Source organism: Eulemur rufifrons, chromosome 7, assembly GCF_041146395.1.
Source record: "Eulemur rufifrons isolate Redbay chromosome 7, OSU_ERuf_1, whole genome shotgun sequence".
Taxonomy (NCBI): Eukaryota; Metazoa; Chordata; class Mammalia; order Primates; family Lemuridae; genus Eulemur; species Eulemur rufifrons.
Window position 1 is genome coordinate 222,597,071 of NC_090989.1, and position 23,946 is coordinate 222,621,016.

At 34.6% G+C, this 23,946-nt stretch overlaps 1 protein-coding gene and 1 non-coding gene across 3 annotated transcripts in view; one reads left to right on the plus strand and one right to left on the minus strand.

Annotated features, from left to right (window-relative positions):
* SMC5 (structural maintenance of chromosomes 5) overlaps nucleotides 1-23,946 on the minus strand; it is a 97,141-nt gene that overhangs the window by 70,799 nt on the left and 2,396 nt on the right. For both annotated transcript variants that reach the window (XM_069474126.1, XM_069474125.1), the window contains exons 2-3: nucleotides 21,552-21,693; nucleotides 6,652-6,704 (exon numbers count right to left, since the gene is read on the minus strand). In XM_069474126.1, the coding sequence (XP_069330227.1) occupies nucleotides 6,652-6,704; nucleotides 21,552-21,693 (195 nt within the window). The remainder of the gene's footprint in view (nucleotides 1-6,651; nucleotides 6,705-21,551; nucleotides 21,694-23,946) is intronic.
* LOC138388754 (U6 spliceosomal RNA) lies at nucleotides 20,507-20,613 on the plus strand. Its single transcript, XR_011234244.1, has one exon. It is a non-coding gene; the product is annotated as a U6 spliceosomal RNA (small nuclear RNA).

The window sequence follows — 23,946 nt, forward strand, 5'->3', positions numbered from 1 at the left end:
TTAGGGAAAAAATTAAATCAGTACTTAGAAAGGCTAGTAAGTTTATCCAAACATTCAAACCATAAATATCTTTCACAAAATACAGATGTAAAAGTCCTAAATAAAAGAATAGAAAACCAAATCTAGGAATGCATCAAAAAAAATTATGACAATATTGTGTTTATTCTAAGAATGCAAAATTGAGCAAACACCAGGAAATTAATTCAATAACTAAAATGACAGGATCAACTCAATAGATGCTGATAAAGTTCATCAGCTATTCATAATTAAAAGCATTCCAAATCAGGAACAGAAGGGAATATCCCCAACCAACTAAAGTCCTACAGCAAATATGTCATTTTACTCTAACCACACTGCCATTCTTCTGTTTCTCAGAAATAATAAAACTTAATTCCACTTTACATCTTTTGTGGTCTGATTAGAATACTATACTCCCAGATCTTCTTATGATTATTAGCTCTTTTTATATCACTCACTTCTCTGCTCAAAAATAATCTCACAGGCCTTTCCCAAACACTCAATGGAAATTTTAAAAAGCACTCCTTCTCCCAAACCCTGTCAAGGCCAATGATAAACTAAAATTCAATTATGAATTCTTTGTCCTCAATTTACTTGACCTAACAACAGCAGTATCAAACACAGGTGATGAACAACTCCCTCCTCCCTCAAGCCATTCAAAGCAATGGTTTCCAGGTTCTGTATTCTTCTGACTCATTAGCCAATCCTGTTTCCTTTCCTATGTTCAATCTCTAAAAGTTGCACTGCAGCAGGGTTTAGTTCTTAGACCTCTTCTCTCCTTCATGTATCTCTTCTTCATTGGTAATCTCATCCATCATAATACTGACAATGTCCCAAATATATTATCTTTAGCCTAGACTTCTCCCTAAATGACAGGTTTATATATCTAACTGCCCATTCAACATTTCTACCTGAATGCCCGCTAAGCATCTCAAACTTTACCATGTTTAACATTTCTAAAATTAGGATGCACATTTCAAACTATCTGTGCTAGTTTAATTGGAAGCTGCATCTTACAAGTGGAGGCATCTTAGTTCAATAAAATGTGATCTACTCCAAATGAATTTCTGATATTACTTACCAAATGTCCTGTGGCAGCTTTCTCTACCTCAGTTAATGGAAACTCTACTCTTAAGCATGCCACATATTTTGCAGTACTCCTTGATGGATGCCTCTCCCCTTCTCCCAAATCCAACATCTAATTCATGAGCAAATCTCTTAAGCTACTAACATCTATTATATTAGTCACTTAACTGATATTCTTGCTTCTGCCTTTGCTCTCTTAAAGTCTATTTTCCATATAGCAACCCAAATAGCCTGGTTAAAATTTAAGTTAGATAATGTCATTCCTCTGCTGAAAACCTGGTGGCTTCACATTTTATGTAAAATAATTGCCAAGTCCTTACACTGGCTATAGGCTTTATAGTTCTATGGCTATAGGCTCTATGAGCTGGTATTTTCACACTTTACCTTTTATTATACTATTTTCCTCCTTCAATGTGATACAGTCACACTGGTTACCACTTCAGGGCCTTGGCATTTGCAGATCCCTCTACCTGAAATGTTCTTTCCCCAAATAGTCCATGCTTATTACCTTCTCTTCTTGAGGTCTTTGCTCAAATGCTACCTTCTCAGTGAACTTTCCTGATCACACTATTTTAAAAAATACAAAACTCCACTCTGGCACTCCTATCCTCCTTTCCTGCTTTATTTTTCTACATAGCACTTATCACTACCTAACAAAATATATATTTCACTTATTTATCTGTCTCTCCTCATATCCCTAACTATAAATTCCATGAGGGCAGAATGCTATATCCCCAATATATAGGTGCTCAATAAATATCTGAAAAATGACTGCATGATTGAGATTGTTCTCAATGAGTACATGGCCAGTTAACCCATTTGTGTAATAGCAATTATAATTTCAACTAGAGGTGAGCTGTTTTACATTTGGTACTCTCAAGGCCATGTGGACCCTGGCAGAACAGGTGACTATAATGTAATCACTTGGAGTTTGGGGAAAGCAAGCCACCCCCTATGCCAGATTTGGTAAAAGGGCTCTGGTTAATGGCCACTGATTAGATTATTAGAGCTAGTAGCTACTTCACACCAAGTAGTTTAACTCTTTAGATAACTAAGAAAACAATTAGGCCTTGGTGACTGAAAGTAAAAAGTCAGGAGTGTTTAATACCTACAGCCATCTGTCCTAGACTTTTAAAACCTGAATGATAATACTCCCTCTGTCTTTGAGAAATATACCCAGCTTAGTATATTTGTTTCAGTTTTCAACATCTGAGAAGCCATCGTTCAATGATACCAAGGCTAACCCAAGAGTATCTTTGGGCCGGGCGTGGTGGCTCACGCCTGTAATCCTAGCACTCTGGGAGGCCGAGGCGGGTGGATCGCTGGAGGTCAGGAGTTCGAGACCAGCCTGAGCAAGAGCGAGACCCCCGTCTCTACTAAAAATAGAAAGAAATTATATGGACAACTAAAAATATATATAGAAAAAATGAGCCGGGCATGGTGGCGCATGCCTGTAGTCCCAGCTACTCAGGAGGCTGAGGCAGTAGGATCGCTTAAGCCCAGGAGTTTGAGGTTGCTGTGAGCTAGGCTGACGCCACGGCACTCACTCTAGCCCGGGCAACAGAGTGAGACTCTGTCTCAAAAAAAAAAAAGAGTATCTTTGGCAATTGCTTTTTAAAAACTGAGATATAATTCACATATCATATTTTAAAGTGTACAATTCAATTTTTTTAAATTGTGTTAAAATACACATAACATAAAGTTTACCATTTTAACCACTGCAGGCATACAGTTCAACAATGGTTTTTATTATATGCACAAGGCTATGCAACCATCATGACTAATTCCAGAATATTTTCATCATCCCCCCAAAAAAACCCTACCATACCCATTAAGCAGTCACCCAACATTCCCTCTTCCCCTCATACTCTAGTACCCACTAATCTATCCTTTGAGTCTATGGATTTGCCTATTCTGGACATTTCATATAAATAGAATCATATAACATGTGGTCTTTTGTGTCTGGCTTCTTTCACTGAACACAATGTTTTCAAGGTTCACCCATATCGTAGTATGTATCAGTATTTCATTCCTTTTTATTGTTAAATAATGTCATTGTACAGATATGCCACGTTTTGTTTAGCCATTCAACTGATGGACATTTGGACATTTGTTTGTAATTTTTCACTATTAAAATTAGGGAAAGCTAATTTTGTGTTAATGAGTAAACATTCTCTATAATACATATTTGTTAAAATAGAATAAATGGGTAAAAGAGTATCTGTATTCTAAATGTTGCTAGATATTGCCAAAGAGAATATACTGATTACACTCCCATGAACAATGCATGACTACCACTTCCTTATACTTTCATATTATTGGATTTTACCTTTAAATTTTTTTTAAAGTGAGAGGAAAAAAAAAATCCTCATTATCTTGACTTCCTTGATAATTAGTAAGGTAAAGCTTCTATTTTCTACTTTTTTGGCCATTTATTTTATTTTTGTATTAAATTGCCTTGCTCGTTTTTCTATTAGGTTGTTTATAATTTTTACTGATTTGCATGAGACATTGGCATTTTAGTAATTTTAAGAGTTGAACATATTTTTTGTGCTGAAATGTTTTATCTGTCATTTATTTTTAACCAGGGTATCATTGCTTTTAGCTGGATTTCTATGCTGCCTAAATTTCCTATCTTATTTTTTATGTTTATTAAGACTTTTATTCTGCTTAGAAAGGCCTATCTCATTCCCAAGATTTAAAAAACATTCCATATTTTTTCTGTTATTTCCAAAGTTACATATTTTTTCATTTGGCCTTCAATACTTTTAAATTTTGTTTATGTGTAGCGTGTTAGGTAAAGCTCTAAATTTATCTTTTTTAATAAAAGTAACAGCCAATTGTCTCAACACAATTAGAGTAATTTACGCTTGTGATAGCAATACACAGGTTGAGTATCCCTAATACAAAAATTGAAACTCTGAAATATTGGAAAATCCAAAATTCCTTGAATGCCAACATGATGATGCTCAAAGGAAATGCTCACTGGAGCGTTTCAGATTTCAGATTTTGGAATAAGAGAAGCTGAACCAGTAGGCATAATGCAAATATTCCAAAATCCAAAATCTAAAACACTTTTGGTCCCAAGCACTTCAGATAAGGGATATTGAACCTGTAATAAGAATTATATATTTAATTTCTGCCACCAGTTCCTGGCATAGAACTCCTAATCCCTTAGAATTTCCTGGGTGACAGGAATATCTTGTTCTAATGAGGCAACTCTTGGTGGGCTCCCGGATGGAGGGTGGTCACCAAAAAGACAAAGCCATGATTAGAAGCTTGGAACTTGCAGCCCTACCCAGCTCTCATCCCCATCAATCATACCTATAACGCGATGAAGCCTCCATAAAAATCCCTGAACTACACAGGGTTCAGAGAGCTCCCAGGTTGGGGATAACATCCATGTACCGAGAGAGTGGTACACCCCAACTTCATGAGAACGGAAGCTCCTGCATTCTAGCCCCTTCCAGACCTTGCTCTATATTTGACTATTCATCTGTATCCTTTACAGTACGCTTTATGTTAATAATAAATGGGTAAACTAAGTGTTTCCTTGAGTTTTGTGAGCCACCCTAGCAAATACTTCATCTGAAGGAAGGGATCTCCTGGGAACTCCAATTCACAGCTAGTTGGTCAGAAGTACAGGATATAACCTGAGATTGGCAAATGGCATCTGAAGTGGAGGACAGTCATGTGGGACTGAGCCCGTAATCTGTGGGCTCTGCAGTAACACCAGTTAGTGTCAGAACCGAACAGGTGTGGGGGAAAAAACTGACACATCTGATGTCACAAGTGTTCTATGTAATGCTGAGTTTGAGAACAGCAAAAATAGTTTGGGTTTTCCTATCTCTTACAATACTCCATGCTTAATCAAACTGTCACTTTTGGCCGGGCGCGGTGGCTCACGCCTGTAATCCTAGCACTCTGGGAGGCCGAGGCGGGTGGATCGCTGGAGGTCAGGAGTTCGAGACCAGCCTGAGCAAGAGCGAGACCCCGTCTCTACTAAAAATAGAAAGAAATTATATGGACAACTAAAAATATATATAGAAAAAATGAGCCGGGCATGGTGGCACATGCCTGTAGTCCCAGCTACTTGGGAGGCTGAGGCGGTAGGATCGCTTAAGCCCAGGAGTTTGAGGTTGCTGTGAGCTAGGCTGACGCCACGGCACTCACTCTAGCCCGGGCAACAGAGCGAGACTCTGTCTCAAAAAAAAAAAATAAAATAAAATAAAAAAATAAATAAAAAAATAAAAACAAACTGTCACTTTTACAACAAATGAAGTTCTCACATTTAGATCTGCTCCTAGTTTCTCTATCCTGCTCCTCTCATCTTCTGTACCAATACCATACTAATTACATCAACAGCTTTACAGTATACTGTAACATCTGGTAAGTAAAAATCTTACAATTCTACTTTTTCAAAATCTTCTTGGGCTTTCTGGAACATTTATTCTTTAAGATAAATTTTAGAATTAACTTGTAAACTTACCTGTTAAGACTCTCACTGGAATTGTATTAAATATATTCATTAATTTGAAAAGAACTGACATGTTAAAAACATTAATTTTATGTTTCTAGGAACATATTATGCTTCTCCATTTATTCAGATTTTGATTTTGTATCCTTCAATAAAATTCTATCATTATATTTTAATAATTGGGCATAATTTTTTATTTATTTTCTTTTTACTTCCTGTGTCTATTTCTCATCTATACATAAATAAAAAATTTTCCAATAATTTTTAAGTGAAAGATCATTTCCCCATATCCTATAAAATGACAGGGCAATCAGATAATCTTTAAGAGCTTTTCACCTCAAAAATGCCACAATTTTCCACAAATACTCCAAAAACAACAGTCTCTAAAAAATCATCTAAACAATGAGTATATCTATGTACAAAAGACTAAAAGTATATACACTGAGGACGGTCAATTGGTTTTATCATAAATACCAACGCTGGTCCATCAAAAATAGGTGCCAAGAGTGGTCAGCTGAGAATATCCATGCTCAATGTTAAAGAATACCATGATGAATTATTGGTATCATAAGAGAGGAAATAAAAAATGGTGACAGAAGTACCAAGTACCTGTCATACATGAGATTCACCAAACTATTAACAGTAGTTATTCCCAGAAGAATTATGGCAAGAAGGCTTTTATTTTCAACTTCATACACTTCCAAACTGTTTTCATTTTTTTAAAACAAGCATCACTTTCAAAATCAGCAAAAAAAAAAAAAACGATACTTTAAATTTGTGGAAAATATCCCTACTTATTAATGAATATTTAATAGTAATAATTCTATTACCTCTGATAAACTTAAAATTTCCTTGAAAATTTTTCCAGAATAAAATTCTTACAATTTAAGTTTTAAAAAAATGCATTTAAAAAAAACTTAGCTGTCTGGATAAGCTATTCTGTAAATATTATTTCCAGTATTTATTCCATAATACTATATTAATACTCTTTTCTGGAATCACCAGGATAACATAAACATAAACCAAGAAATTATACAGAAAAAGGGGGTTATAGCACTTGTAACACTTACAATTCAATTTCAACCATGCCTTTGGAACATCCTCTCTTCACAAAAAACCCAACCTAAAACATAAAAAAGAAAAAGTGAGGTGTGTGATGACATTCCCAGGTTAACAATCAGAGCTGTAACAGTCATTATTATAATATTTGTCAATCAAGAATTTTTTTCAGTAACTACTTGTATGTCCATTCCCATTGCTTTTAAAAGATATCCTTCCCAGATTTGAACTCCTCCATTGTTCCTTCCCACAAATAACAATAATATTAGTTAAAATTTATTGAATTCCTATGTGCTAAGTGGTTACCCTCTTAACAAACCTCATGACAAAGCCAGTAAGTGGCAGAAAATGGATCTGAACCCAGGAAATCTGGCTCCAGAGCCTGTGTACTTAGTCACTATACTGAACACTCTCAGAGAGAAGAGCAAAAGCCTGTGGGAAAATAGGTCCTGTGGTATAACCACAAAGTGGTATACCAAACCTTCTTACTACCACTGAAGACTTCTACAGTCACACAGATTAAATATTATTATAACAACCACTATATGTTATTATAACAACCACTAATATTATCTATCCTGTTATTAATTAGGATGTAATTGTCACCAAGTATCTTTCAAAAAAGAACAAATATAATTTACATAGTAAAATGGACATATTTAAGCTAGTTTCTATATATCTGAGTCTACAAACCCTGGGCCTAAAAAAATCAGACTGGATCTTAAATCAGGCTATAAATAAAAAATACTAAAAAAGGTAGAAAGTACTCCTTGCAAATAATAATCTTTTTAATAGTGGTAATGACAACGATGACAAGTGCAACCACAACAGCTAACATTTATTAAGCATTTACTATATGCTGCTGTGCTAAGCACTTTACATAAATTTTCTCATTTAACATTCATGACCAAACTTGAAGTATATATATTATTTCCATTTTATAGATGATGAAACTGAGTCCTAAAAAGATGAAAAATCTCAACTCTGCCATATACAAGTTATTTGACGTTGGTCAGGTTACTAAAGCTGTTTGCCTGCTCATAGATAGGGAAACTAATGACTTCTTTGTAGGAGTGCTATCTGCTCATTAGCTTACAACAATCAAAATAGTTCATAACAATGAGAAGAAAAAAAATTAGGAGGCAGTTCTTATTATAAAATATCCATACAGATGGTGCAGAATATGTTTTTGTTAAATTTTTATATTAGCATTTAAACAAAAATACAACATTAAAATATTCTTGCTGAAAACTTGGGCATCCCCTAAATACATCTGTGTATAACCGAAGGATTGCAATCTGTCATCTAGGAAACACACTGCACTCCACAGCCTCCCTTAAAAATACTACCACTCAAGGGTAAGAGATGTGTTTTCTTTACGACAAAAATAAACATGAAGGTTGGGAAAAATTGCTAAACCCAATTCATCCCAACCATACAGCCTTCGGAGTACAATCCAACAAATCATGACACAGAGATAGGGATTTAATTAATTATCTGATAATTAAAAAACTATTCATCAGAGAGGGGTCAGAGCAAGACGGCCAAATAGAAACCTCCAGTGATTGTCCCTTCGCATGAACATCAAATTCAACAACTACCCAGGCAAGGAAGCACCTTCAGAAGAACTAAAAATTAGGTGAGCAATCACAGTACTTGGTTTTAATATTGTGTCAAGGAAAGAGGCGTCGAAGAAGACAGAAAAGACAGTCTTGCGCTGCCTATACCACCCCTCCCCCATTTCCCTGCAGTGCAGCCACCAGGCCAAAAGAGAATCTGTGTGCCTTGGGGAGGAGAGTGAAGTGATTGTAGGACGTGATTGTGGGACTTTGCACTGGAACTCAGGTCCACCCCATCACAGGAGAACACAGCACAGGGAAGAATTCTGCCTGCGCCCACAGAGGGAATATTTAGACCAGCCTGCTAGCCCCACCACAAGGTGGCAAAAAGCACCCTGGGCCCTGGAATAAATTTGTAAGGCAGTGGCACAAAGGTTGCAGTCCTTGGGCAATTCCTGCAACTGTGCTGGCTAGGGGTCAGTGGTCTCAGGGTGCACATGACCCAATGAGACATCAGCAGCAGCAGCCAAGCCAGTGCCTATGTCACCCCTTTCCCAATTCCAAGCAGTGTTGCTCAGGGAGTCGTTTTCTGCTTGGGGAAGGGAAAAGGAAGAGTTCAGAAGACTTTGTTTTGCAACCTGGGTACTGGCTCCACCACAGTAAAATAAAGTACCATGCAGACTCCTGAAGCCCCTGAGTGCAGGCCTTTGTTCCAGGAAGGCATTCCTAGACCCACCATGGGTCAGAAGGAAAGATGCTGCCCTGAAGGAAAGGAACAGTCCTGGCAGGATTCACCACCTGCTGATTAAAGAGCCCTTGGGCTCTGAATAAACATCAGGAATAGCCAGGCAACAGTTACCATGGGCATTGGGTGAGACTGGGCCGGCTTCAGGTGTGATCTGGTACAGTCCTAACTGCAGCGGCCACAAGGGAGTGTGCATGTCACTTCTCCCGAAACTCCAGCAGCCTGGCGCACAGAGGGAAGTGAGTCAGAGACTTTGCCTGGTAATCCAGGGAATTCTCCCCTATCTTACCCAAGTCCATCAAGACAGTAATACTAGCAATCTGTAACAGTCACAGCTTAACGGTGCTTGAGGCACCTCTAGTGCTGAAACGGCTGTAAGTGACCAAAGACTTAGATCACAACACTCAATTGCCTTTGAATATCTGGAAGCCTTTTCAAGAAGAACGGGTTCAAACAAGTCCAGACCGCGAAGATTAAAATAAATACTGAACTCTTCAATACCCAGACATTGACGAACATCCACAAGGATCAAGAACATCCAGGAAAACATTACTTCATGAAACGAACTAAATAAGGTACCAGTGACCAATCCCAGAGTGATGGAAATATGAGCCTTTCAGACAAAGAATTCAAAATAGCTGTCCTGAGAAGTTCAGTGAACTTCAATAAAACACAAAGAAGGAATTTCAGAAGCCTATCAGAGAAATTTAACAAAGAGACTGAAATTATAAAAAAAAGAACAAGCTGAAATCGTGTAGCTGAAAAATTCAACTGACAAACTGACAAATGCATGCCTATCTCAACAGCAGAACTGATAAAGCAAAAGGAAGAATTTGCTAGACAACAGGCTATTTGAAAATACACAGACAGAAGAAGAAAAAAAAAGAATACGAAAAAGTGAAGGACGCCTACAAGATCTAGAAAATAGTCTCAAAAGGGCAAATCTAAGACTTATTGGCCTTAAAGAAGAGGTAGAGAGAGAGATTGAGATAGAAAATTTATTCAAAGAAATAATAAGAGAACTTTCCAAACCCAGAAAGACAGCAATATTCAGCTACGAGAAGGTTATAGAACACCAAGCAGATTTAACCCAAACAAGGCTACATCAGACATTTAAAAACCAAGCTCCCACAGGTCACAGATAAAGAAAAGATCCTAAGGGAAACAAGAAAAAAGAAAAAAATAACATATAAAGGAGCTCCGATATGTCTACTCAGTGGAAACCTTATAGTCCAGAAGAGAATGGCATGACATATTAAAAGTACTGAAGGAAAGACACTTTAACCCTAGAAAATTGTATCCTGCAAAAATATCCTACAAACATGAAGGAGAAATAAAGACTTTCTCACATAAACAAAAGCTGAAGGATTTCATGAATACCAGACCTATATTACCAGAAATGCTAAAAGGAGTTCTTCGATACAAAAGAAAAGGACATTAATGAACAATAAGAAATCACTGGAAGGTATACAACTCTCTGGTAACAGTAAGTACACAAATACAGAATTATCATATTGCTGTAACTGCAGGGTACAAAACACACATCTTGAGTAGGAAGACTAGAAGACAAACCTATCAAAATTAACTATAACAATTTTTTAAGAGATAGTATAAAAACATACACATGGAAACAAAAAGTTAAAAAGCTGGGGATGATGGAGTTAAAGTGTAGAACTGCTGTTAGATTTCTCTTTGCTTGTTTATTTGTTTGTAAGCAGAGATGTCATATGTTTAAATAATTGATTTAAAATAATTGGTTTGCAAGCCTCATGGTTACCTCAAATCAAAAAACCTACAATACATACACAAAAAATAAGAAGCATGAAATTAAAACCCATTACCAGAGAAAATCACTTTTTAGAAGGAAGGAAGGAAGGAAGGAAGGAGGGAGGGAGGGAAGGAGGGAAAGGAAAGAAGAAAGGAGGGAGGCAGGGAGGACAAAACAACCAGAAATCAAATAACAACATGGCAGTATTAAGTCCTTACCTATCAATAATAACATTGAATGTGAATGTACTAAACTCTCCAATCAAAAGACACAGAGTGGCTGAACAAAGAAAAAAAATAAGAACCAACTATGTATTGTCTACAAGAAACACACTTCACCTATAAAGACACACATAGATTGAAAACAAAGGGATGGAAAAAGATATTCCATGCAAATGGAAACCAAAAGAGAGCAGGAGTAGCTATACTTCTAACAGATAAAATAGATCTCAAGACAAAAACTAAAAAAAGAGAAAGAAGGTCATTATGTAATGATAAAGGGTCAATTCAGCAAAAGGATATAACAATTCTAAATATACATGTTCCCAACACTGGAGCACCCAAATATATAAAAGCAAATATTATTACAGCTAAGGAGAGAAATAGATCCCAACACATTAATCGTTGGAGAACTCAACCCTCTACTTTCAGCATTGGACAGATTTTCCAGACAGAAAAATCAAAAAAGAAAAACTGAACTTAATTTGTACTATAGACCAAATGGACCTAATAGATATTTACAGAAGGTTTCATCCAACAGTTACAGAATACAGGTTCTTCTCAATTCATAAATCATTCTCAAGGATAGATCATATGTTAGGCCACAAAACAAGTCTCAAAAATTTTTTTTTAAAAATTAAAATTGTATCAAGTATTTTCTCTGACCTCATTCGAATAAAACTAGAAATCAATAATAAGAGGAACACTGGAAAATATACAAACACATGGAAATTAAACAATATGTTCCTGAATGACCAGTGGGTCTATGAAGAGATTAAGAAGGAAATTTAAAAATTTCTCAAAACAAATGAAAACAAAAACACACCATATCAAAATCTACAGGACACAGCAAAAGCAGTTAAGAGGAAAATTTATAGCGATAAGTGCCTACATCAAAAAGGTACAAAAGCTTCAAATAAACAACCTAATGATGCATCTCAAAGAACTCAAAAACCAAAAGCAAACCAAACCCAAAATTACTAGAAGAAATAATAGAGATCAGAACAGAAATAAATGAAACTGAAACCAAAAAAATACAAAAGATCAACAAAACAAAAAGTTACTTTTATAAAAAGATAAAGAAAATTGACACACTTTTACTAGACTAAGAAAAAAAAGAGAGAAAAATCCAAATAAATAAAATCAGAGATGAAAAGGAGACATTACAACTGATATTGTAGAAATACATAGGATTATTAGAGACTACTATAAGCAACTACATGCCAATAAATCAGAAAACCTAGAAGAAATGGATAAACTGCTAAACACATACAATCTGCCAAGACTGAACCAGGAAAAAATCCAAAACCCGAATAAAACAATAAGTAACAAGATAGAAGCAGTAATAAAAAGTTTCCCATCAAAGAAAAGCCCAGGATGCGATGGTTTCACTGCTAAATTCTATCAAGCATTCAAAGAAGAGCTAATAACAATCCTACTTAAACTATTAATATTCAAAAAAAATCAAAGAGGAGGGAATACTCCCAAACTCATTTTACAAGGCTTGCATCACCCTGATACCCAAACCAGACAAAGACAGAACAAAAAAAAGAAACAATAGGCCAGTATTGCTAATGAACATAGATGCAAAAATCCACAACAAAATACTAGCAAACTGAATTCAATAATACATTAAAAAGATTATACATTATGAACAAATGGAATTCATCCCAGGGATGTGAGCATGGTTCAACATATGCAAATCAATCAATGTGATACATCATATCAAGAGAACAAAGGACAAAATCATATGACCATTTCAACTGATGCTGAAAAAACATCAATAAAATTCAACATCCCTTCATGATAAAAACTCTAAAAAAAATGGGTATAGAAGGAACTTACCTAAACACGATAAAAGCCATATGTGACAGACCCACACCTAGTATCATACTGAATGGGGGAAAAACTGAAAACCTTGCCTCCATGATTTGGAACAAGACAAAGATACCCACCTTCACCACTGTTATTCAATATAATATTGGGAGTTTTAGCTAGAGCAATCAGACACGAGAAAGAAATAAAGGGCATCCAAATTGGAAAATAAGAAGTCAAATTATCTCTGTTTGTAGGTGATATGATCTTATTTAGTATCTACAGAAACCTAAAGACTCCACCTAAAAACTATTAGAACTGATAAACAAATTCAGTAAAGTTGCAGGATATAAAATCAATATGCAAAGATCATTAGCATTTCCATATGCCAACAGTAAATAATTTGAAAAAGAAACCAAGAAATAATCTCATTTATAATAGCTACAAATAAAATAGAATACCTAGGAATAAACTTAATCAAAAAAGTGAAAGATCCCTATAATAGAAACTATAACACATTGATGAAAGAAACTGAAGAGGACATAGAAAAATTGAAAGATATGCCATGCTGATGGATTGGAAGAATCAATATTGTTAAGATGTCTATACTACCCAAAGCTATCTATAGATTCAATGCAACCCCATCAAAATACCAACAACATTCTTCACAGAAATAGAAAAAAACAATCCTATATGGAACCACAAAAGACCCAGAATAGCCAAAGCCATCCTAACTTAACCTAACTTCCAATTATACTAGAGAACTGCAGTAACCAAAACAGCATGGTACTGGTATAAAAACAGACACACAGACCAATGATAGAGAACCCCAAAATAAATCCATATATCTACAGAGTGAACTTATCTTCAACAAAGGTGCCAAACACATACAGTGAGGAAAGGACAGTCTCTTCAATAAATGGTGCTGAGAAAACTGGATATACATATGCAGAAGAATGAAACTAGACCCTTATCTCTTGCCATACACAAAAATCAAATAAAAATGGATTAAAGACTTAGCTAAGACCTGAAACTATGAAACTACTAAAAGAAAGCATTGGGGAAACACTTCAGGACATTGGTCAGAGCAAGGACTTCTTGAGAAGTACTCCCAAAGCACAGGCAATCCAAGCAAAAGTGGACAAATGGGATCACATCAAGCTAAAAAGCTTCTGCACAGCAAAGGAAACAAAAAAGTGAAGAGACAACCCACAGAACAGGAGAAAATATTTGCAAACTACTCGTCCAACAAGGGATTAATAACTACTATATTATACACACACACACACACACACACACACACACAACAAGCTCCAACAACTCAATAGGGAAAAAAAATCAAATAATCCAATTTAAAAGTGGGCAAAAGATCTGAAGAGACGTTTGTCAAAAGAAGACAAACAAATGGCCAAGAGGATATGAAAAATGCTCAACATTAGTTCTCAGAGAAATGCAAATCAAAACTACAATGAGATATCATTTCACATCAGTTAAAATGGCTTTTATCAAAAAGACAGCCAATAACAAATGCTGGAGAGGATTTGGAAAAAGGGGAATCCTTGTACACTATTCATGGGAATGTAAATTAGTGCAACCACTATGAAAAATGGTATGGAGTTTCTTCAAAAAAACTAAAAATAAAACTACCATATGATCCAGCAATCCCACCGCTGGGTATATATGCAAAGGAGGGGAATTCAGTATATCACAAAGTTATCTGCACTCCCATGTGTATTGCAGCACTATTCAGAATAACGAAGATTTGGAATCAATCTAAGTGTCCATCAATGGGGGAATGGATAAAGAAATTGTGGTACATTTACCCAGAAAAAAGAATGAAATCCTACCATTTGCAACAGCATGGATGGAACTCAAGAACATTACGTTAAGTGAAATAAGCCAAGCACAGAAAGACAAATCTCGCATGTTCTCGCGCATATGTGGGAGCTAGATATTAAAGATAATTGTTCTCATGGAGACAGAGAGTAGAATGATATTTACCAGAGGCTTGGAAGGGTAGCAGGGAGGGAGGGATAAAGTGGGGATGGTCAAAGGGTGCAAAAATACAGACAGGCAGAATGAACAATATTTGATAGCACAACAAAGTGACTATCACCAACAAGTTAGGGTATACTTTAAAATAACTAAGAGTAGAACTGGAATAGTCCTAACACAAAGAAATGTTAAATGCCTGAGGTGATGAATACCTTAATTACCCTAATTTGATTAATTCACATTTTATGCCTGTATAAAAACATCACATGTACCCTATAAATACATATAACTATTATGTACCCATAATTAAAAACATAAAAAATTATGTATCAATATTCATAAAAATCTGAGTTAATCCTTAGATGTTATATACTCCATCCCCCTTATCTTTTAAATGATGAAAAACTGATGTTCACACAATTGCCCAAGGTCACAAGCCTAATTATTAACACAGAAAATTATCTTTTCTCCTTCATAAATGCCTCCCATATAGCATTAAAACACAGACACACACACACACACACACACACTCTTTGAATAGTTTATTTATAATCTTAAGAGGTATTTGCTTCAATCTTTTAACCGTATATTAAATTTTAAGTCTAGATAAGAAATTTGTAATATTTAGATATCACAGTATTCACAGTAGTTCATTTCAAGCTTTAGAAGTATTTTTTACAGTGGGGTGACAACTCTCATTCTTTTTAAAATTATGTTTTTATGAGAAATACATTTTACACCCAATAGCATGTAGCATGTATTGTTTAAAGAATAAACCAACCAAGTATTTATCACCAATTTAAGAAACTGAATACTGTCAGTGTACTTGACATTCCTAGGAAACTCAACCCCAACTGCCTTCTCTCTCCTCAGTAAATATAACCTCTAAGCTAATTTGTTGATCATTCTTTAGCTTTTTTTTAGTTTTACTACATATATATATATATATATATTTCTAAATATTAATCATTTCATGTTTTGACCAGTCTGTATAAAAAATTATACTACAAATACTCTTCCAATATAGCATTTTTCCTTAAAATTATGTTTTTGAGATTTAACCAATGAACTGTGGTTTATCTATTTTCACTTTCATATAATGTTCAATTTTATTGAATAAACTAGAATTTATTACCAATAATACTGCTATCAATATTTTTATAATTTTACCATATAAATGTGTAAGAGCTTACTAGGGTATCTAGGAAAATTTTTTTAGTGATTGGGTATATGCATCTACAGATTTACTCGATAATGCCACATCATTTTCCAAAGATGCCGTTCAAATTTATACTTCCAAGAATGCATCGAAGTTCCCATTGCTCCATGTTCTTGCAAACACATGCCGGAATTTTTGTGGGTCTGATGGGGATGCTGTGCTAGGGTTAATCTGCATTTTCCTTATAATTAATGAAGTAGAGCATCTTTTCATATATTTACTGTTTGGGATGCCTCTTCTGTGAGACACATGAGCACTGTCTTTTGCCTATTTTTCTTCTGAGTTGTTACTGCTTTGCTTATCATATAGTCTGGATACCGATCTTTTGTAATATGTGTATATCTTCTCCCAATTTGCAGCTCATCTTTTCTCTTTATAATGTGTACTCGTGAACAAAAGTTTCTTAATTTTATTATAGTTGAATTCACCAATACCTTCCTTTCAGTCTACACTTAATTTAAGAAATTTTTCTTTCTTTCTCTTTTTTTAGATATGGGGTCCCTCTCTGTCACCCAGGCTGGAAGGTTGGAGCACAGAGGTCCAATCACAGTTCACTACAGCCTTGAACTCCTGGGCTCAAGTGATCCTCTTGCCTCAGCCTCCTAAGTAGCTGGGACTACAGGTGTCTACCATTATGGCCAGCTAATTTTTCTACTTTTTGTAGAGATGGGGTCTTGCTAGGTTGCTCAAGCTGGTTTCAAATTCCTGGCCTCATGCAATCCTTTTGTCTCAGCCTCCCAAAGTACTAGGATTACAGGTATGAGCCAGCTCAGCCAGCCATATTACCAGTATCTTCTAAAATCTTTTTTGGTCAATCACATTTAGATCTTTAATTAACCTGGAATTAATTTTTGTTCAAGTGTGAGTAGAGGACTTGATTTCATTTTTTCCTACATAGATAACCAATTGTCTTATTTATTCATCTTTTCCTTGCAATGCCAGTTCTGTAATAATCAAGTCTCTATTACTCATATCTTTGTATCTGGGCTCTTTATTCTGTCTCTATCCCATCACATTGGTTTACATCTATTCCTACACCAATACCACAATGTCTTAATTACTGCAACTTCATATTAAATCTTGATATCTGGTAGGGCAAGTTCTCCTGCTTTGTTCTATGTCTTCAGAGGTATCTTACCTACTCTTGGCCCTCTGCTTACTCATCTAAATTTTAGAACCAGGTTGTAATTTGTATAGACATTATTGGAATTTTGACTAGAATAACGCTGAATATGTAGATCAATGTGAAGAATAACATTTTTATAACAGATCAGCCTGTCCATTAATAAAGTACCTCTCCATTTACTCAAATCTTTAAATATTTTAAAAATAAAATATAATTTCTGCACGTAGGTCTTAGATGTCTTTTGTTAATTCATTGCTATGAAACCTGTGCTACTTTAAATGATAGCTATTTTTAATTGCATATCTCTGTTCATTGTTAGTGTATAGAAATGCAACTGATTTTTGTCATACAATCTTATATATAACAATCCTAATAAACATCCATATTAATTCTTCAGGCTTATCTAGAGATTCTTTTTGGTTTTATGCAGACATTCATATAATCTATGAATGACAATTTTGTTTCTTTCCAATTTTTCCATCTTTTCTTTGTCTATCTTACTGTTCTACGTACAACTTCCAGTACAATATTAATAGTAGAGATAGTAGGTTACCTCACTTGTTCCTGAGCTTGCTACATATTTTCATAGATATCTTCTATGAAATTAAGAAAGCTTTATTCCTTATTTGCTAAAAGATTTTAATCATAAATTATTGTAGAATTTAATTGTTTATCTATTGAGATGATCATGCAATTTTCCTTTCAAACATGTTAATTTTTTCTAATGTTCAATCTCTTGAATAAATCCAATTAGGTCATAACATATCACATGTTTTATGTATTACTAGATTCAGCATGTTAAGATATATTTTAAGATTTTTCTTCTGTATTCATGAGACTTTGTAATTTTTCCATTCTATTTTTGACTGATTTTGGTAACTGAAGTCGTATTCTCTGATAGACTGTGTGAAATTGGAATTACGGTTGTTAGAACTAATCCATAACTGTCTTTGTACTCTTTATGAAAGAAGATTTAACAGCTGATTTACCTAAATGTATTTTTTTCTACTTATTGAGTCAGTTTCAATAATTTACACAATTGTAGAAACCTATCTATCAACTTTTCTTAAAATTTAAACTTTATTAGTATAAAGTTGGTAAGATTCTCTTATAATCTTTTAAATCTCTCCTGCATCCTGGTCATGTCCCTGTGGTAGTCATTCAGGCAGTTCATAAAAATTCTAATACTCCTTCAGGCCCACGGTAGGACTGGCACTGGCTCATTATCTCTGAAGTAAGCAAGGTGTGGCCACGTGACCTGCTTCATCAAATGAAATGTGAAGGGGAAAAATATGTCACTTTTCAAAAAATACTTTAACCACCAGTTGTCTTCCCCTTGAGGCAGGAATGATGGAAGTATGTACTGAAATGAAGCTTCCATCAGCCTAAGTTCCTGAATGACCACAATGCACCTACAGTGGATAAGAAGCGAGAACAAGAATTAATGTTTTATATTGTTAAACCACTGAGATGTGGGGGTTATATGATTCACAATATAACATCCCTTAACTATTACCTTTTAAAATTCCTTATTTTTTCTCCCTTTGTCTTCTCAGAAGTTACTGATTTCATTACTCTTTTTGAAGAGCAATTTTTGTGGTTTCTATTGTCTCATTTATTATTTTATTAATTTTTGCTCTTATTGTCCAATTTCCATTAAGATTTCTTCTTCGGCCTATGTATAATAATATTTTTAATTCTGAACAAATGAGAAAATTTAAATCATCTTCTTTATGTTATTACTTCTATCTTAATAGCATTGTGATCAGAGAATATGGTCTGTGTGGTAGCAATTCCTTGAAATTTTTTGATACTTGCTTCATGACTCAGTACATGTTTAATTTTTAGAAATGTTCCACTTTTACTTGAAAAGAATGTGTGCACTCCAGTTGTTGAGTGCAATGTTTACAACATATCCATTAGTTCAAGCTTAACTGAGTTGTTCAAATCTCCTATAGTCTAATTTTTTATCTGATTGATCTGATTACTGATAGCTGTCCTATGATTATGGATCTGTTAACTTCTTGTTAGAGTTCTGCTGATTTTATTTTGGAGCTGGATTGTTATGTGATGTCAAGTCAAGAACTGAACTATCTTCTAGATGAACCGAACCTTTCATCAGTATTTAATGACCAATGGCTGGGCACGGTGGCTCATACCTGTAATCCCAGAACTTCAAGTTTTCAACATTTCTGGAAAATTCTCAGCCATTCTTCCTTCAAATTTTGCCTCTTCCTTAGTCTATTATCTCTCTATGGAACTGTAATTAGATGTGTACTGAATTATCTTCCTTTACATACCCTTAACCTTGACTGTATATTTCCTCTCTCTCTTTATACTGCATTTTAGGAAACTTTTAAAGTATTTTGGTACACAAATTCTCTTCTCAGATGTGTTGATTTGTTGCTTTACCTTTAAGTTTCTCTCGTCAAGTAATATATTTTTCATTTTTTTAAGTTCTATTTGATTCTTTTTCAAATTTATCTGATCTTTTTGTCACTTATTTTTCTATTACACTTGCAACTCTCTTTTATTTCCTTAACCAAATTAAATATACAGTTGGCCTTCCGTATTCACAGATTCTACAATTGTAGATTGAAAATATTTGGGGGAAAAAAACAATAAAAAATAATACAACTATTAAAAATAAAAAAAATAAAAACAATACACTATTTCCAAAGCATTTATATTGTATGTGGTATTATAAGTAATCTAGAGATGATTTAAAGTATATTGAAGGATGTACGTATGTTATATGCAAATTTATGCCATTTTATACAAGAAACTTGAGCATCTGTGGATTTTGGTATCCTTGGGTGGTCCTGGTACCAATCAGATACCAAAGGACCCTGTACTTAGTTTATATTCTGTATCTACAAACTTTATAGGTTTTTTGTGCCGTTTGTTGTTCTTGTTAGCTCTTATTTTAGGTGATTCATTTTCTTCTATGTTTTGTGACTTTTAGGTATAGATTCATGAATTTCTTAGAACTTTTTATGTTAGAATTCTTTTAAAGATTGGACTAAAGGTATTTTCCTTCAAAGGATTTACGTTTTCTTCTACCAGGTGCCCAGAAATATTACTAACTGGAACCACTTTAAACTAAAATTATAATTTATGATATTTAGAGCCCATAGGTGATGTAAATTCTGGCCCTAAACATGTGTTAAGGCTTGTGGTTAAGAATTTTCTGGAAGACTTTTTCTTGCCTCTAGGCAGAGTAACGAGATAAGTAAGTAACCCACTATCCCATTCTGTGGGTATGTTTTTTTAATGGTACATACAGTGCTTGGCTTCTACCTTTTTTCTTCTATTTCTTCCCCACCTTCAAGACACCCTAACCCTGTGTAGGCTTATGTGTGTTTGTGTCTTAGTTTTTTAAAAAAAGCAATTTAAAACGTAACAAAAAAAAAAAAATTTAGTGCTCGCTTCGGCAGCACATATACTAAAATTGGAACGATACAGAGAAGATTAGCATGGCCCCTGTGCAAGGATGACAAAATAAAAAAAAAAAAAAAATTTAATTTTGAAAATAGAAAAAAGCTTATAGAATGAGGATATAAAGAAAACAATTTTTTTACAGCTGTACAATATGTTTGTGTTTTAAGCTAAGTGTTACTGTAATACAAGAGTCAAAAAGTTTAAAAAAAATAAAAAAGTTTATAAAGTAAAAGTTACAGTAAGCTAAGGTTAATTTATTATTGAAGAAAGAAAAATACATTTTTATAAATTTAGTTTAGCCTATGTGTACAGTGTTTATAAAGTCTAAAATAGTGTAGTAATGTCCTAGGCCTTCGCATTCACTCCACTCCCTAACTCATCCAGAGCAACTTAAGTCCTACAAGCTTCACTCATGGTAAGTGCCCTAAACAAGTGTACCATTTTTTATCTTTTTATAGAGTATTTTACTATACCTTTTCTATGTTTAGGTAAGTTTAAACACACAAATATTTACCATATTTTATACCTGCCTACACTATTCAGTACAGTACCATACTATACAGGTTTGTAGCCAAGGAGCAATAGGCTGTAACATATAATCTAGGTGTGTAGTAGGCTGTACCATCTAAGTTTGTGTAAGTACACTCTGCGATGTCCACACAACAACAAAATCACCTAACAACTGATTTCACAGAACATATCCCCATCATTAAGCAAAGTATGACTGTTTATTTCTGCCCTTGGTAAATTTACTTCACCATTCCATAAGCCCAAAAAGGCATTTAAAAAAAGATTTATTATTTCTAGCATTTCAGGTATAAGGTACTCGGAAAATTCCCCAGGCAAATAGTTCAAAATACTTCAAGAAAAGAAAATCTGCTTTCAGCTTCTCTACCTGCCAAATTCATTCCTTATATTCAAGCACTACAAGTTTGCTATACCCAAGAAACTGCGATACAGAAATTGATTGGTGACTAAAAGGAATTAACAGCTTTGAATTTTCTTAAGTACTTATGTTAACTCACCTTATCTGCTCGTCCCATGAAAGCAGGTTTGCCCGCTAATCCAAGGCAAATGGCACACACGATGCTTGACTTCCCTGTTCCATTTGCTCCAATAATCATATTCAAGTGGGGCCCAGGAGATACTTCACAAATATCATATGTTCTGTATTATAAACAGGTGAAAATATTAAGAGATAAGAAAATAAGAATATTTTCTTTCAAAAGCACTTTTTCTTGCTTTACATTATCATTATCTACACGCTTCCTCCAATTCCTTTAAAAACCAGCTAAAATTACAAATTCAATGTTTTTTATAGGCCGTTAATAGACAACTTATAGGGGGAAAATCTATCAGTGGAAGAAATAAAAAAGATAATGAATATTTAAAATAAGGACATGATTCCATATGCTTTTTTTGAAAGTAAGCCTGTCAAAAAAAAGCAAAATTTGATATATTCTACTCTTTTTTAATAATTACAATAGACTGGAGACTATATCAAAACTACTATACAGATTAAAATAATTTTAAAATAAATTTTACAGTAGAGGCCATGGCTTACCTTAAATCTATCAACTTTACATTTATATTTCTCTTAAATTAAAATGCTTAAACGGGCTACTTCTCATATTTTATTATTTGAAACAATCTAACCAAATTCTTATTTTAATTAGAACACTGAAGATTTATGTCAACTCAATGATTTCATTTTATTAATTTTTTTAAATTATTTTTTAAGCTGGGCATGGTGGCACGTGCCTATAGTCCCATCTACTTGGGAGGCTGAGGTGGGAAGATTGCTTGAGCCTGGGAGTTGGAGGCCAGCCTGGACAACATAGCGAGACCCTGTACCTAAAAAAAGAAAATTAAAAAAAGGTGCATGCTGTTCAGCACTCTTAACTACCTGCACTGTTAGCATCTAAATCTAATCTCTATTTAGTTGCCAGGAACAGTTACAGCAAAATGTGACACAAACTCTAACATAGAAATTCTTCTAACTTGACTTTGAATACCCTGAATTAGGACCCATAATTAATGTCCTTTGCTCATAGCATCTCAGTTAGCTCTCAGGTAACTGTCAACTAACTGCCCAAGAATAAAAGCTTAGCCTGCTACTAACCTGCCAAATATATAAATAATTTAACCAAACACATTTCAACTTTAGTACTTAAAGAAATTAATGACTTAGAAATGCCAGGTGGTAATAAAAATAAATACAGATGGCAAAGGAGAAGTATTTTCTGGCAGGTTTGTCAACTCCACACATCTAACATAGCATCTACTTTGTATTTTCAAATGCTTTGTTCAGTTACAGCTGGGTCTTAAAAGAATCCTTTTTATGGTTAAATAAAAACAGTCTGGGAACTTCAGACATCTGGGAAGTTATCTGACATGGAATTTCTTAACCTCAACATATGAAGCCCTATTCTTTTAATGCTTGATTTCCTATTGTGAAATCTCTGCACAAATGTCATATTAAAACAGTGATGCAACTGGTATTTAAGAAAACAGTAAAAACAACAGGGAAAGGCATAAGAATTTCTGGCCTAAAAGGTATACATAGAAATTATAAATAGAGAAAGTTGCCAAAAATAAAACCAAACCTCTGCAGGGTTTTAAAATTGTTCTTCTGACTCTACAATATATATTGGTAATTACCTTTTTGTGAGTTCCCTTTCCTCCGAGCAGGTTCTGAAAGAGCTACTGTAAAAAGTCCATTTTCTTCTCATGCTACATACTTTACAAAGTATTTCATGTATTTTCCATGGCCTCAGCATCTACCTGCTGAAACTCAGCCCAGATGAACCATACATGCAATTACCACCTCAATAATTCTATTTGGATGTCCTGTAACAATCACCTTAAACTTAACACATTCAAAACTAAACCCACCATCTTTCCCAGCCAAAACCACTCTTATAGTCTCCTAGTGAATGGTATCATGATTCATCCCATTTCCCAAATCAGAACATTAGTTTTGCATCATCTTTGATTCTTCCATCTCTTTCGACTCCATCCAAACCATCCCCTACCATCCAATCAATCACCAAGTCGTGATGGTAGACTTGCAAATCTGATGTTGCTTGTTAAAAAAGAAAAACAAAGAGGGAAAAAAGAACCTTTCACAATTTAGCCCTAGCTTCATCTTTTTTCTACTTTTTATTTCCTTTCCCTATTGTCTGCTGACCTCTAAATTCTACCTGTAAAGTACTTCCTTCAGTTTCTTGACTCTTTTGCTTCCTCCTTTCTCCAAGCTTTCCCATGTGCTATTCCTTCAGCTTAGAAATCAATCTCTCCCTCCATTCTCAACTCTGTTTGACTTGGTTCACTTGTAGGAACCCTTCCCTGCCTACTCTCTTCCAGGCCATTTGCCTGCCTCTCCTACTTCCTTGCTAATTCTCTAGAACTACCTTTCCC